We start from the raw sequence: 16,723 nt of genomic DNA on the forward strand, positions 1-16,723 counted from the left end.
GGATGGCTTAACTTTCAGCCAGACCTAAGCTCCGTCAACGATTGAAGGATGTATGATAATTACCTAGCAGAACAAAAAAGTTCCATGTATACATAAAAATGTATTGAACATCGGAAATATTTTAGAGTGTGAATGTACCTACAGGTACGCCCGTACTAGTAGGGATTAGCTGATGCTATAGTGTGCTATGTAGTTGTAGTTGTACTTAAGCCCAAGCACCGAAAACTCAGAATCAGGTACGGAGATCTCTTCAGGTACGGAGATCTCCGTAGGTCAGGCCCCCATGATAGTTCCAGTGGCCTGCCTACACAGGTACATAGGGGGGTGGGGTCTTGAATTTTCATACTCACAACTATGTACGTGCACGTTGAGAGGGATGTAATCAAGCATCACATGTACTCTGCTCCCCCCCGTATTGCTTGTGCAAGATACGAGATCCATCATCTGGCGCTGCGGAGCACCGCCAAGTTTGAACTAGTCCTCGAAGACGAGGCCGGGCGAGGAACAGTCAAGACCTAGTCCCACTTGCCGAATGTCACGATGTGCCGTAATGTGACTTCAAATCAGGGAGTACCCTGTATTATATGGTACCATGTAGAAAATACGAACGCCGCAATGACCCGAAATAGGCGCCCTCTCCCGAGAGACCGGTTTCTGGGAGGTTCCCCCATTCTCCGATCATGCTATACTCTATCTCTATACGTCGTTTGATCTTGAGATGGTTGAAGTTGAACAGTATCTACATCGCACCGCCAATATATTGACATTGAACTGAGCCATCAGCTCGACCTAACGGTGTCGCTCACGGGTTTTGATGCCTGCTAGTGAAATTGAGACAAGTCATGACAATTACCTCCCAAATTATCATGTAATGGAGGATCGTGCTAGATACCTACAACGTGCAGAAGAGTAATACTCCATACCTGGCCTGCCATTGAAAGGATTCGTATTATTTGACTGCTTTAATTCAGCATTTAGTATAATTTCATTCGTATAATCGTATCGATCGTTGCGCCATCAGGCATTATTTGTAGCCTGCGTGCTACAACTATCACCGATGGGTGATAACCATTGCGCCCGGGGGGGGGGGAAACAAGAAGTGCATTGCCCCATAAATCAATCGTATTTCCATCTGTCGATGATACATGGTAGCATCGACAAGCAACAAGGCCAAGACTCTAAGGAGTCAGGTCGGATCCTTTCATCCCCGACACAGTACATGCTTGAGCGGGCGCCCCGACGGCGGAATCTTCATCCCGGCTTGTAATCCACCCGAGGTATTTGAAGCAGCTCCCGAGGCTGCTTGGTGGATCACCGTGCCCCTGCAATCGCGTTTTGGACTCGCCCAGTAAATCGGCTGGGAGCTAGTAATACTAGTATTTGTACTTGTAGGATCGAGAATAACGCTTGTTACTTGGACTCGCTTCTCAGCTTGCCCATTTTTAAATCTATTAGTCCCCCCTTTTGAATTCTAGTATAAAATCAGGTAGGTGTACTGATACATGTACTTACACAAAGTACGGAATACCCGTCTTGCTCCATGCATTATAATCTGATACTTAAGAAGGTGTATAGACCGCCTGCTGGTCGCCATCTTATTATATACAAGATCCACATATCTCCATGGTCAGTATCGGTAGGACTTTGCTTCATGACGGCCATATGTAGCAATGATATATCCTGGCATGAGCTAGGTGTAACCGGACATGAAGGAATCAAAGCTTGACTTGCTGGAATCGCTCACTTCCCCATCCACTCCGAGGTACGTTTCTAGCAGGGCTGGTTTGTCTGCTCAATACGTATGATTAAGCCAGTAATTACTCGGTGCATAATGTGGGATTGCTGTAAGTTGCCTAGACAACGAAATTCTCTTCTAAACATCATAATTTATTCACCAAGCGTGGGTAGATTCTCAGCTATGATACTTCCGCCTTACATACACCACGCAACTGTTGCTACTAGTACTCCACGCATGCCTCCCTGCACTTTGCAAAAGTTATTGATCCTCACACTTCAAGGTAAGTACGGAGTACTCATAGTGCTGATAGCGATGGTACCACTTTGCAATTGCAATTTCATTTTGCGCAATGCTGAGCATTCATTTCCGCTACCAGTCAAGTACAACAACTAGCAGCACTTGATGTAAGTAAGTAATACTTGTTAGTATTTCCAATACGAGTAATTATGTGTGTGTGCTCGTACTAGTGAGAGCAATCAATAGCACATTCACGGTACACTCTAGAGGGCGTTGCGGGAACCGCGGGGTGCTCTCCCTGTAGACACGACTTGGAGGCCACTCATGAGAGAACTTGAATTAATATCCGGTCGTTCGATTTGCCAGCAGTCCACAATTGGTGGCTCAACTACAACCACAATACTTATAACCAAGTGCGGAGTACTTGCAGTATAGTTTAAAGTACATGTTACGTTTTTGACTCCGGTTTGCAACGTGAATAAATGTGGCTGCAAACACGCCAGAAGACTGCTCATGCTCAACCGATACACGGTTAGGGGTTGGTTGCCTTTTATTTTTGATCCCAATGAAATAACCAGTGAATACAGGAGAGACTTTAGGGAAATATTGTTAACTGTAGGCATCCATCAACCGACCTGCTCGGATATTCGACCGTGGAACCCGTCCCTGCCCTACCGGTGTGGCTGTTCATAGTTCGATCACGAGCGACTGGCAGAGGGAACAGAGGCGATCGATGACTGTCTGATTCATATGAGAGCCTCCTTCGAATTAGTCAAAAAGCTTGTCCTTCTTCCAGACAACTCCAACACGTACCCAGTCGCGTGATGATTCCCTCTGGCCTTGCCTACGACTTAATTCTTGATATGTGGAGAGTTCAGCGCGTTCGCATGACTTAGTGTGCTAAAATTACTACAAGATTATGCATCATGGAAGCCAAGTAATACAGAACTTGCATGAATCGGCAATTCTTTTAACAAGCCGCTAGTAATGCAGGCCCATATACGGAGGAGCCACACGAACGAAGAATTCTTTGAAGAATAGCCGACTTATATCACTGCACTCCTCGCTCCATCCATTTCCTTCTTCTTCTTCGTAATATCTTCTCCTTCTTGCCGCCGTCTTTGCTCCCGGCTGGCTTTATTCTCGGCATTTAAACATTCGGTTCGTTGTCATCAGCTCAATAACCTTCATCAGCCCTTACAGCGTTGCCGATCGTTGCTTGTTCCTTTATCGAATCGCGAACTGCTTGCCTATCCCATGATGAAATAACCCGAATTACGGGGGATTGACCTGGCAACCGGCCCTTTGAGGCCAACACCGCCATGGCCACGGGAGTGAGCGCAATGACGGGTACGACGAGTTCGACAAAGCATCGGTCTGCCTCCGCCATACGTTCGCTCACAATTGCGATGCTCGCAACCTCTGTCATGGCCCTTGAACCCACCACAATGATACTCCCACCCAAAGCCACGCAATGCTACCAAACATCCTCAGTTGAAAATGGCTGCATGTATCAAAACAACCAGACCAAGTACTACGAATGCGTATGTGGCTACGATGGCGGCCATTTCCTTAAGGATAACGCCGAATGCGTAGGCGCGATAGAGGTGAAAATCGATTTGCTAAGTGTTTATCAGTACTTGCAGGTGACGTGTGATGCGTTCCATCTACCCGTCAAGATGAGTCAAGATGATTTCTTGAAGACAGCAGGTAATATCACGGATCCGGAACCGGAACCGGACGCAGACAACAACCCAGGAGGCATTTCGACTGGCGCCAAGATTGCCATCGCTATGAGCGCAATAGTCGCCGCTGCTGTAGCCCTCAGCGGCCTCATTTATGTTTTCTGCCGTGCTAAGGCGAGACGAGGAATAAAACAGTTTGCCGAAGCCAAGTCCCGGAGATATAAAGAAATCACTCCACTCCCTCAGCCACGGCCCTGCCGCGCAGGGCCATCCATGTCGCCTCGGCCATTGCCAGCGGAGCTCGCAGTATCGGTTCCTCCGCCGCCCGAATACACGCCCAGTCTGGCCAGTATTAATGCAAGTGCAAATGCTCTGCGGATTCCGTCTGAGGTTGCCTTGCCGCAAACGCGCTTAGCATGGACGTATATGGAATCTACGATGTCATCCTCGACGATGCCCAGTCATGCCCCGCCGTTGGGTAAGAAAACGACATCGCCATGTGTACAGAATGCATATCGGCCGTACGAACTTGACGATACCAGTATCACAACGCCCGTGTCAGCGATATAAAGACGCGAAAGAACGACGGAAGTGCCAAGTTTCATTTAGACCTGATGCGGACGCAATCTACTGAGATCACCAAGGACTCAGCATGAATATTGGTCGTACGGACTATAAGATTTTACTAGTATTACAACACCCGAGTTAATTGCGTCTCAAGTCCTTCAAAGATTTTGCCGCCCGAGTTGGGGATTTAATAAACCTTTAAAACCCCGAGGCCGGAGGCGTTAAAATTTGCACAGACTTCACAGTCCTGTTGACTGTAAATATGGCAAAGATATCTCGATAGGCGGGTATTTGCAGACTTCACAGTCCTGTTGACTGTAAATATGGCAAAGATATCTCGATAGGCGGGTATTTCACAGTTTCAACTCGCGAGCTTAGAAAGTGAAACTTATGGGCAACACTTGGGGATGACTGATCCGAGATGCGGTAAGTCGTTTCCTTGGAGTATTTATATAACATGTGTTTCTATCTCAATCCCCAGCAAGTCAGTAACGACATGCGTTTTTTTGTACGTAGTTCAGTTCGTGGCGGCAATCGAAGCTGTAGGCGCAACGCCTGCTTAACTTGGAGATTGTAGATAGGGGCTTTTTCGGAACCGTATCAAGTAGCACACGGGCTCGTCCAAGGCCCTACCCATTATCAGTTCTTCGGCCTCGCTCGATACTTCAACAACAGTAATATTCTCGAAGGTCTCCTTTTCCAGATGCAGGAGCACATTCCATGAAGCTTGCATTATTGTATGTTGCTTGGTACTTAATCGGCCCTCCTATTACCAGCCACAATGGCCCTCAGTTTGGCATTGGCTCGCTACTACAAACGTTGGCTTGATATTACATGGTTTGCAGTATGTACAAACGGAAGGCCACTATTGCTGCATCGCCAGCTTTCCAACTCGACACACCAATGTCAATAGCCATACCTCAGAATGGGGCTTCCTTCGTACGCACTACGTCAAACGAATCTGCATTGCCAAGGAACAAAACAATTTCTCCTGCACTTAGTCAACAAGGCGTCCTCATTTATTTTCTACTCATCTCGTATTCGTCCTGTGTCCAAATATTAAAGCACCCCGCATTATTATGCAATAGTATATTATCGACTTTCAGCCTGCTTGCAATTATACGCATGACCTCCATTCAACACGATGGCCAAGTATATATATTTTACTTTTATACAATGACACAAGCATAGGCCTGTTGCAAAACATGACCGTGCAGCCTGTAGAAACCACTCTTGTACTCTTGTTGGGTAAACTGTAGAGAGGGTACCGACAAGACACGAAGCCAGCTAAAGATTCTGTAGAAACCTTGCGCTGGGTTCAAGGTAGAGGGGACACGGCTGCCATTGGTAAAGCTCTTGAAATATAGTTAGCTGTTCGAAGGCAAATTATGGACGCAGCCCTCGAGAGTATTGCGGAGGGAAAGCTACTCAATTGCAGACCGTCACTCTCCTAACTATTTGCAGCTACCAAGGGCAGCTTTGCACCAATATGCCTCCTTCCCGCCCGGTGTCCCAACACTGGATGAACTCCCTTCTTGAGGGAATTCACCATATCATCAACGTCGAGGTATCCCCTCCAACATTGGCTCCTCATTACACACCCTACGACAGTTGCTCAAGGAGGACTAAGGGTCCCCAGAGGGCCCGTCTGGTAGACGACAACATCAGCGCTCTTATCTACAAGTCATCAACATTATTTTTCCAATTTTCTACCTGTCCATATCTCGGCTCTACGGCCTTTAAGATTGCTAGTAAACCTACTGCCTCGGGCGCAGTGCGTTTGGTACGTGGTGCATGTTACCTCCACCACATCACTTGGAGGTAGATAGGACTGTTTATTCCAAAATACCTAATTATCTACTAACATTCATAGGTGGGAAAGAGTAGATTTAACAATGGAGCAAGTTGAAATTAGTGTCGAAATTGTAAAATGCCGGGTCCAAATAGCAATCCTCTCGAGAATATAGCGGTACAAGCACTAGGATAATCAGTCGCTGGGAATGACATTGTGGATGTTACTACTTCGTACTCTGTTCTTGGATTGGGGAATGCTCTCGTGAATATATGTAGTACTCCATACGGAGTACTTGTAGAAGGATCGATCACTCCGCACATGCATTCCTGACTACCTGTTGCGATTCGTTTGGGCGCGAGAGGATCAAGTCCCAGATCATGGTATGAGGATTCTGTAAAGTAATGGAATCCACTGGTCGTACTACCTAGGCTCCTCGAATATACTTATACGCATCCTGCTCGGTCTATATGTAGACAGTACATTTTTAGGGCAAGAGCTATTTTTGCGAGATGAATATCTAATTTCTGTGGACTAATGTAACAACCGCGACGATGGCCCCTTTCAAGTCATAAGGCCAGGACGCCGCAGTCAAGTCTCGTTGGTTTTTTTTCTCATTCCATTCAGAGAACATTCCTACGAAAAACTCTCTACTCCTCAAAAGAGTTGCGAGGCCAACAAGAAGCTTCCTATCTGACGACTTCAACCCCAAATCGTAATATTGTGTTGGATTGCAGAATGCTAATTTACGCCTTGACATCGGTATTGCTTTTAGGGGCCTTTGCTGCGCCCGTTGATACCACATCCAACCGTGTCCAAGCAATGGATCCGGCGGCCAATATGAGACTTGCAGATCAGAGAATCGTGAGACGATCAGAGATCGTTTCTGGCAAACCTAAAAGAAAATGCATTGGTTGTACTGTACGTTTCCCCGTTTCTGCATCAGCCGGCCAAGAACATGACAGACTGGTTTTACTAACAAAGGTCCATGTCATGTAGCCCAGTGGCGATTCCCCATTCCATCGCGATATCCTCTCCTTTGCAAGGCGTTAATGCTACATCAAACCATGTTTTATGCGCAACTCAATGCCGTCTGGCAAAGACATATTTACGTCGTTTGGGCAAGCCATGAAGTCGTCGGGGGGGATTATCGGTTACAACTATTGGGCTTTCACAACTAGATTTCCTCATTGTGTGCAAGGCTTGTACTAGTCAAGGCGCCTATTAGTGATGATACTGGACAGCTTAGTATCCTCAGATAATATAAAACAAACCCTCGCACCATACTTTGAGCCCATGCTTACCAGTCAACACATTTGGGTATTCCGTTGGGCCCTGCAACAGTGGCTAGACAATTCACAACATGGCGTTTGCAATCCAAGGGGGGAAGCATCGATACGAATACTTTGCACAATGACAGACATTACTCGGTTACAAGAAAGGGCGTGATTCGTAGAAGGCATCACGCAGTGTTATGAAGAACTTCTGTGTTACGACATGGTGGGTGAGTACAGGCCTCACCGTTACATGACGGCATCCTCAATCTCCTATGAACGAACAGGCGGAAAGCTTCGACAACGACTTGGTCTTTACCGCTTCTCTTAGCCGAGCTCGTGGATCCTGTTGCCAGATACAATTTTGCGCTGCAATCTGACGTTGGAAGTCGCCGGATGAACCTGTCTGGCTAGCAGTGACGACAAGTGGCAAGGCTTCCTATCCCGCGTCCCAAACCAACCCTTTCAGGTGAGGGCGGACTACCCTGGATATTCTACCACATATTGCTATGATAGCTGACAGCTATTACCGCAGACTTGGGCGGTTTGAGGGTTAGGGTTATGCCTCGCGTATAATGCAGTGATTTCCATAAAGAACTGCATATCGTCATGCATTGGAAATACGAAGAGTAAAGTATGTGCAGTGAAAGATACAAATTGCGCCCACGGCCAAACCCCAACCTGATATCCCTTGATCAAGTGCGGCATGTCCACATATTCACAGCGTCCTTCCATACGCCCACGGCCAGATCCCAACCTGATATCCCTTGATCAAGTGCGGTATGTCCACATATCCACGGCGTCCTTCCATGTCATAAAGTAAGGGTTCTGAAACGCAGCAGCGGGTTCCTCTCCCAGCTCGTGGATCCAAGGATGGCCGGCACGGGTCGTAGCGACGTGTTCAGAGGCGACATTGTGACCCCACCACCACCATCGCGCATGGTCTTCGGGATTCGAGCTTGTTGGAGGAAGGCCGTATCTCTCAATGACGCCGACGGTGAAGAAGCCGCGGCAGTCGTCACACCAGAAGCTTTCCGAAAGGTGAGCGGCGAGGGCTCGTGAGGCCGCGACACCCTTGGCACTCAGGGGGGACGGTTGATTGTGCATCGCAAAGTGAACAAGTGACCACACTTGATTCGGCTGGTTGGAGAGCGTGCCGGCTTCAGCCAGGGCCTTGTTGATGGGCGAGCCGGCGACGTCCGCTTGGGCGACACAGTCGGCGGGACTCCCGAAAAGGTTGGGATCCGGGATCAGCTTCATGACTTCGTCGAAACTCGGTATGGCGCCGAAGAGTTCTGTCGGCCACAGAGCGGCGATGATGTTGTAGAACCTGTGCTGAGTCGCGAGCACGCTCACGCCGATCTTGCTCGCGCGATCCCAATAGGGGCACGCTCCAGGGCTCGCAACCTCGCCCGGATACAGGAGGACGACGCGCCTCAGCGCTTCCACCGTCTGGTTCTTGTTCAGACCACCCTTGGGCGTGCCGGGTTGTGTCCTCGGGCACTGGGTAGAGTCCCACCACGGACCGTAGAAGCATTTGTTGACGGGTCGTTGGATGACGCAGGTCGACGGGCGGACGTCAAAGTCGGCGCCGGTGCATGTGAGCCCGGGACCGCAGACGAGCGGCCGAGGGAACGGCCAGCCGTTCTCCTCCCGGAAGTAATTCAAGCCGAATTCGGGCTCAAAGGGGCCAAACTCGAGCGGGTTGCCGATGCAGCTCTGATCCTCCTTTCGGAACTTGACACACCGTCCCCGGGCCGGTTTCCATGCCTCAATCTTGGGCCCGAGCTTGATGCCGTAGTCACCGACGGTGCTCGCGACGCAATCCGCATTGTAGCTCGAGATCAACGCTTCGTCGGTCGAGTTTGCGACGAAATCGGCGGCGTTGTAGCAGTACTCCCACTGGGGAGTGGTTCCATCACGATTCATCGCCCACTGACCCCATTTCTCGTGTATGTCGATCATGCACCACTCATCCGCCGAGCAGATCCCGGGCTGTTCGTAGCAGTCAAGTCGAGGTGGGATCGGACAAAACACATCCTCGCACGTCAACTTGACAAGGTCTCCCTTGGCCGCCGTGCGGACCACAGGGACAGTGCCGCTCGTGTCGGCGTACGTCATGTCCTGACTCGCGATGCTGCAACCGGCCTGAGTGAACCACATTCGCTGGTCCTTGTCCTCTACTCCGCAATCGATGGCATCCTTGCCACCGCGCTTTTCAACGGGACATATCGAGTCGTTGGACGACAAGCGCTCGACCCGTAGCATCGCCCATTGGTCCTGGACAGCGGCAGGCCAGGAAAGGCGGTAATGTGATGGAGATGCACGAGCATGGCCCACGAACGTCGCAAATACGAGGCCGAGCATGGCGTATCGTTTGCGGGGTCCTGCTCGGATGTTCATGGCAGAGACTGCAGTGCGAGCGTCATCCAGCTTTCGGAGAGTCGACATATTTGCCAAGGCTTGGTGCCTCGAGATATCTGGGACCACAGTAGGGTTGAGGTTGCAACTTGGAATATCGACAGCAACTAGCTCCAAGTCCAAGTAGTTGAGGCGAGCTAATAATTGATATTCATCGTTCATCTGCCAAATCAATGGTGTTATTCTAAACGCTACATTCCACGGTTCTCGCCGGCTCGCGTGTTCGGAATTCAACCATTCCTTGCAAGCAAGGGTCGCGTGTACCATGGAAAAAGGGAGGGTTGTAATAGCACGAATTGCGAGGGCGACAAGCTCGTCCAGCCAGCCCTATCTATGTCATAACTCGCTATTAAATAGGCTTCGGCAACGGGGTAAACGCACGGCTGATGTTCCCAATGTTGCATGCGGCAAGTGTGTTTGTTTGGATCCAGAAACGCTGTGTGCTTTGTAGAACGAGCCTGTCAGAAATTGCACTCGTATGACTGTGCTGTGCCGTTAGAAATTGCACTCGTATAACTGTGCTGTGCCGTCGTAAAATTGCAATGCTTTGCTTATTTATCTGGCGGCCCTTCTTCCGCCCTCGGACACGTTAAGGGGCGAATGCCTCTGCTCCCTCACTACACTTCCCCCGGCATCGATATGACGCCGGCATTTACACATTCTGAAACAACAAAAAAACAGTTTAATACAGCCTGTTTGGCATGTCGAACTCCTGAAACAAAGCCGACTATGAACACATCGCTCATTCCCGCGGGCAGCTCCATCCTATTAGGGTGCAAGTTGCGACACCATCACGATTTGGCACTAGGAATTCCAGGGTTTCGCTGTCTAGCCTTGAATGCTTGTTTATATTTCTAGTGCACACGTGCTGCCTTGATGGAACATTTGGGCCGCCACCGAGAACTGCGTGGTTGGCGATGAATCGCTTGCTTGGGATTGCGTCTTGCACTCTCCAGCCAAATCCCTCCTTTGGGAAATGCTGAAATGGTCAGGAATTGGCACAAGAGAACTTTTACTGTTCTCTCTTCGCATACCCTTGATTTGCAATTGTGAGATATAGCGACAATTTCGGCACTGACATACAATGAGATCGTTATGGATAGCACATCATCCAAGTTGGTCGCGTGGATCTACAAAAAACACGCCGAGGGAAACCTGCTGCCCAGAAACTGGTTGTGCAGTACAGTCCAAGGTACTGAAACTCATATCGTCTGCCATCGTCATTGCATATTCGCGCATCAGAGGCCGGACTCTATGGATGGAGTCGGGCGGTGATCCAACCCCAATACTTCATCTGTCCTTTCAACTTTCTGTATCACACCGTCGGCCATGGTGACAATCATGTCCGTCGACCTCGTTTGACTGGCGACAATGCTCAATCTGTGAGATACGGCGATGACTGTGTGCCCCTGTTGGCAGAACTCCTTGTCGATCACGTCGTGGATCAACGATTCTGTCTGTGTGTCGAGCGAAGATGTTGCCTCGTCCAGTAGAAGAATTGGCTTACACTGGGATCCCAATATGGCCTTCTTGGTCAATGCCCTGGCAAGCCCCAACAACTGGGTTTGACCCGTTGACAGGGTGGGCAGCTCGGAAACCTTGCGATCCAGAATGTCCGCGGGATTTGCCAGTTGCGGACCGAACAGGGGCTCCCAAACGCCAGTCTTTTTCAACGCGTCAATCAATGTCGGGGAGTCGGCTTCGCCACTTGGGTCAAGGCTGATGCGTAACGAAGCGTCGGGCAAAATCATGGGATCCTGCGGCACGGTGATGAAGCACCGCTCACGAATTGTAGCTCTGGATACGCTGGATAGGTCGATGCCGTCCACACTAACGTTGCCGGTGATGTCGATTAGGCGAAGCAAAGAGAGAAGTATGGAGCTCTTTCCACTAACATTTGAGAGGCAGCGTCAGTTTCTTGATTTCATCGTCATCAATGTTGAAAAGAAAAGCATCTGAATTTGGCTGCTTACCTCCCTGTTCGCCCGCAAATCACTACCTTCTGACCGGATTTGATGTCAAGAGAGATATTACAAAGTGCAACGGCTTTTTGGCTATATTGTTATCCGTTAGCTAATGACATCGTCTTCCATGTGTTGCCGAGACTGAAACTCACTTGTATGATGCGGTGAGTTTATGAAGCACTACGTCACCCTTTTGTGGCCAGGATACATCGGGAACGACGTCTTCCCACGGCTGGTCTTCGTGTTGAATCTCATCATCCAAAGTCTTGAGGCGATCGATGGCTCCTAGTGAGATCTCAAAAGTCGCCCAGGATTCCACCAAACGCAGAAGCGTAGCGTTCGTGACGATGATGACGTTTAGTGCAGCACCTATCCCGGCACCGTCGGTGGCTCCTCTGCCAAACAAGGCCAATGCGATAATGCCTATGGAGATTGCTGCAAGCATGAGGTCCAGCACAAGGGTAAGCCACCGCCGAAGACAAGACAAAAGGTACAAGGGGCCTTGCGAGACATCAAGCGCGCCGTCGAGATTTGATTGACAGTGGCCTTGCCAGCCAAAGGCGCGTATAGTAATTAATCCTTCGACCTACAGGCAATTTTCACCGGTTAGCGACGTCCACCCTTTGAATAGCTTGCAGAACGAGATGGTGAATCCCACATACAGTCTCGGTGATTTGCGAAACGACTGCTGATCTCGAGGCAAGCTCTTCAATCTGCACCCGACGCGACATTCGCAGGTATACTTTGGCGATGATGTAAACGATAACAAGGCATATTGGAATGCTCCAAAGCAATAGTTTTTGCACAGCAAGGAGTACACCAATCTGCACGAGGATCTTGAAAGTCTCTGCTTCAGGCTTAGCATTATCCAACATTCTCGACAAGCAGACTTCTTACGATTGCTGAGAGATTGAAACGCTGCTGGTAAATCTTTGTCAACGAGCTGAATATCTTGGCTAAAACTGCTGCATTGTCAGTGGCGTACTCTCTTGTCCACGACTGGCGGAATAGCATACCGATTCAAAATAACTCCAGCATCTGTAATGGCGAAGAATGATAGTGGTGCTCTAAAAGCAGTCAGTTTATGAGTTGACCGAAAGACGACAAGACCGTGCTACCCTATGATGTTGCTCAGTAACCTGGAGTGAAGACGACGGCCTGACCGAGGGCTGACGAGCATGTAGGTAGACCTGTAGAATCGTAAAATGAGCAGTCTGTCACAAACACTTCACACGAGCGAGACCAACCACATCGTCCCGTTTGTGGCTATCCATGCAAACAAGGCTAGCAGTCCGTACCCCAGAGCATACATCCATTCAATCTTCGGATCGGCTTCCGTCCAACGCTTGAGCCAGTAGTGTGGAAAAGTAATGAAAAAGGAGTATGTGGCAGTGCAGCCCATCAAGAAGCAGGAACTGAACATGCCGACGGATCGGAGGTAGTAGCCTTGCGCGAAGTGAGTTCATGATCACATGTCCAACTGGAAAGGGACCATCCATCGAGTGTACTTACTATATATACGAACATTCCCCGTCTTTCGGCCGACATCAAGCCGCGTGTCTATTTCCTTGGCTCGTTTCTTCCCAGCTTCCATCAACATGGCTTGGGTTTCACTGGCACTGGATGCTTTCAAGTTTTCAGGCATTACCTTGCGAGATGCTGCAGGGAATGAAGTCAGTTCGCTCCACTTTCCATGTTCCTTGATGCGGCACTTTTCGAGCACGACTACGCTATCGGGCAATCCAAAATAATGTGCTAGGAGCATGATTAGCGAGAGGAGGCTGCAGAGCTCGGAACGGGGGACTCGGTACTGACTCGCATTGGTGATCCAAAGCACGGTCGTCTTTCTGGTTCTAAATATGCCTTCCGGTCCCAAGAGGTTTTGAATAACTTGGTCTTCGGTTTGGCCATCTAAAGCGCTGAATGGGTCGTCGAGGATGACTACATCACACGCATCATATAACATGCGAGCGAGGGCCTGCGATTCCAATGAGCACTCAACATCCATATCTCATTTTTAACAGAGGTCCTGTTTCCAAACATTTTGAATGACAGAACATGTGTAGAAAGGCGCATGGAATGACGCGAGGAGGCCTTACCACTCGTTGTCGCTGCCCTCCAGAAAGGTTCAACCCGCGGCTTCCAATCTCAGTGCCGTCTCCCATTGGGAGTTGTCGAAGGTCGGGCACGAGGCAAGTGGCATTGAGAGAGCTCCAATATCGGGTTTCGTCCACGTGGCTCGCAAAGTTGACGATGACATCTCGAATGGAGCCGTTCGGTAGCCAAGGAGTTTGATCACAGTATCCGATTCGCCGCGATCTCAACTTGACCGTACCCTGCGAGACGTGTACTTCCCCTAGCATTGCTTTTGCCAGCATTGTTTTTCCTGCTCCGGTTGGGCCAGTGCAGGCGACAATGCTTGAACGCTCAAGCCTGAGGAAAACTGCATCGAGTGCTAGTCTTGACGTCTTATCGGCTTGAACCGAGACATTCTCAAGATTGATTTCCCCGTCATTGTCATCGACAGTATCAATTCTTTGGTCATGGCGAGGAGGCTCCAGTAAATAGCTCTGGATACGGTCAAAGCTGGCAAAGCACGCAACGATGTTGGGAACAATGGTCATGATCATATTTGCCGGATGGATGACCATGAAGAGAACTGCAATGGTTGTAAAGGCCGTTTCGGGGTCTATGTTAACATGATGTCTGTGCGAGACTATTCCATAGAGAATCATGGTGATTGCCGGTGAGAATATGCCGAGTGCGTTTGCTAACGGATCGTAAGTGTCGCGAACTATGCATTGCACGCAACGAGCCTACGGCTTTCTGCCACCAGAAAAATACTCTCCAGCCATTCTCGAGTTGTGAAACTTACCACTCGCATTATATGCAATCCTTTTTGAGTTCTCGTTAGCAAATCATAAAAGTTCAATCTCGGTTCAAAGGGACAAGGGGAAAAGATCAGGGATGTCAAGGTTGACCATCCAACGCATCGTGACACTCCATCACAGGGAAGCAAATGGGCAAGCATACATTACCCATCTCACGCGCTTGGCGCTTTCTATCTCAGCCGACCTGAGGGAGGTAATGAGATTTGCCATGGCGCCGGAAACACCAAGCGACTTGATCGTCTTGATTGATCCCAGAAATGTGCTAATCATGGACAGTCGATTCTGCGTGGCAGCATTCCAGTCCTTCTGTCGGCCGCGAATGTTCTGAGCAACATATTTGCTGACTCGGGAGCAAACTGCAGATCGAATGAGTACGATTGAAAATCTTTGGGGCAGGAGAAGCATATACAGAGAATGATGACGAGCGGGACCGGGGACAGCCATCCGACCTGGGAAGCCAGGATGAACATGCCGATGACAAGCTCCAGAACGTAGCCCCAAACATCGTGGGCAAATCTAGCAATGGTGACCAGACTGTCTACGTCGGTATTGATCAGAGTGACTGCTTTTCCGAGATCGTGGCCATTGCTGCGGCTCCTCAACGTCTTGTGGTAAACAAGACCCACGAGAGCACCACGTGTCTTGGCGCGAAGCCTGTCCTGTTGATGCTGGTATACAACACTGCTGATCTGAAACGTACATTAAACCCCGTTCCGGAGAAGGCCGACGATTCGATTGAGGGCTTACCGCTTGACCGATGTAAACAATGACGGCAAAAGCGAGGATGCGCGTCGTGCGTGTAGATAATCGCTGCGCATCCCAAGGCTGAGACAGATACCGTATAGTCTCCTTCATCAACAGGGGAGGGCCGTACTGGAAGAGAATAAGAAATACACGGCTTGGCACTGCCCAAAAAAAATCATTTCCGAGGCATTTGAGCAACACCAGCGGCAAGGTCATCATGTTCTCCGGTCTCGCTGCAGATGGTAAGAGAGTGGTCCAAGATGAATATGAATGTGAGAAAAGTAATACCTCGACCATCCCACAGCCTGTTGATCGAGTAACGTGCATTTCTCGACGAAAGTTTGGCATCCGTCACCTGAAGGTCGTTGCTTCGCAGGGTGCCGGACGCACCTCTGTGGAGAATGGGATTCACCCACCAGAGGAACGTTCGTTGGATGATGCCGGCAGATTCCTCGGGAGCAAGCGTATTTTCCGTCTTCAAAAGGATGTTCTGCTTTCCTCTGGATTCTGAAATGAGCAACGTAAGCTTGCATAGGGAGCCGTAGAACACCCCCCGAGTGGTGGCACGCTTGGCGAGGTCCTCCAAAGCGGCGTCTGCCAAGGACAACCACAAGTGTAGCCAGTCGACGACGAGGGATGCGACAAGGAAGAGAACGATGGTATCTGAGGGCTTGATCGAACGCATATGCTCAAAGAATGATAGAATTCCGATGCCAACGGCGCAAATAAAATTGAAAGCAGCGGCGGAATAATATATCGTCGTGACTTGGGGGTCACGGGGAGACGCTAGAACCACCATGGCGAGGGTTGCCAACTGCGCGAGGGCGCAGAAAACAGTGATGAACTGCGCGGCGGTCAACCACGATGCAATACTTTGCAGTGCTAGGTGCACCCCAACGTTTCCATGGGTGAAATGAAATCGTATGGGGCGCAGGACTCGCCATCACTCACCTGCTTCATTCGTGCGACGACGGTGCGGCGAACGACGTCTGGCTCTCCTTGAAGCTCCCAAAGTCGCATAGGGATAACAAGAATGAAGGCGAGAGACACGGCGGCGGAAAGGCAGTCGAGCCATGACGAACCGAGGCCCGATAGCCACGACTGCTCATCCATGTGAGGAAGTAAAGGTATCAACGGCAGCAGGTTCGTGACGAGAAGCGATGCTGAACACTCTGGCGGTAGTACAATCACTGCACCAGAGTTTGGCGGCCGTCGGCGTGGTCTGCTAATATGCCGCTGACAAATGTCGTTTCGATTTTCTCCTGGGACACATGTAAATGGAGGCGCAATGGAAAGAATCTGGTCATCCGTATATTGCACGGAGAAGGAAGTCCAAGAAGGCCTGTAGCCTGAGCGACCAACGAAACCGGTGCTCAGCCGCATCGCATCCTAGTTCATGGCAAAATCAGT

General features: G+C 49.7%; 3 protein-coding genes across 3 annotated transcripts; 1 reads left to right on the top strand and 2 right to left on the bottom strand.

Moving 5' to 3' along the window:
• Positions 1–3,384: 3,384 nt before the first annotated feature.
• Positions 3,385–4,230, top strand: DCS_05862 (uncharacterized protein; the record flags this gene model as incomplete). The annotated part of the gene is made up of 1 exon (XM_040803163.1): positions 3,385–4,230. One exon carries the CDS (start codon positions 3,385–3,387, stop codon positions 4,228–4,230), a length of 846 nt encoding a protein of 281 aa, XP_040658196.1.
• Positions 4,231–8,064: 3,834 nt separating this feature from the next.
• On the bottom strand, positions 8,065–9,876 carry DCS_05863 (uncharacterized protein; the record flags this gene model as incomplete). Its single annotated transcript, XM_040803164.1, has 1 exon — positions 8,065–9,876. One exon carries the CDS (start codon positions 9,874–9,876, stop codon positions 8,065–8,067), a length of 1,812 nt encoding a protein of 603 aa, XP_040658197.1.
• Positions 9,877–10,952: 1,076 nt separating this feature from the next.
• DCS_05864 (uncharacterized protein) lies at positions 10,953–16,426 on the bottom strand (the record flags this gene model as incomplete). The annotated part of the gene is made up of 17 exons (XM_040803165.1): positions 10,953–11,604; positions 11,688–11,768; positions 11,831–12,264; positions 12,341–12,525; positions 12,576–12,640; positions 12,695–12,745; positions 12,797–12,868; positions 12,926–13,124; positions 13,191–13,433; positions 13,494–13,656; positions 13,778–14,472; positions 14,554–14,573; positions 14,712–14,925; positions 14,979–15,258; positions 15,317–15,546; positions 15,602–16,157; positions 16,265–16,426. 17 exons carry the CDS (start codon positions 16,424–16,426, stop codon positions 10,953–10,955), a joined length of 4,302 nt encoding a protein of 1,433 aa, XP_040658198.1.
• Between the last annotated feature and the right edge of the window lie 297 nt (positions 16,427–16,723).

Source organism: Drechmeria coniospora, chromosome 02 (genome assembly GCF_001625195.1).
Source record: "Drechmeria coniospora strain ARSEF 6962 chromosome 02, whole genome shotgun sequence".
NCBI lineage: Eukaryota > Fungi > Ascomycota > Sordariomycetes > Hypocreales > Ophiocordycipitaceae > Drechmeria > Drechmeria coniospora.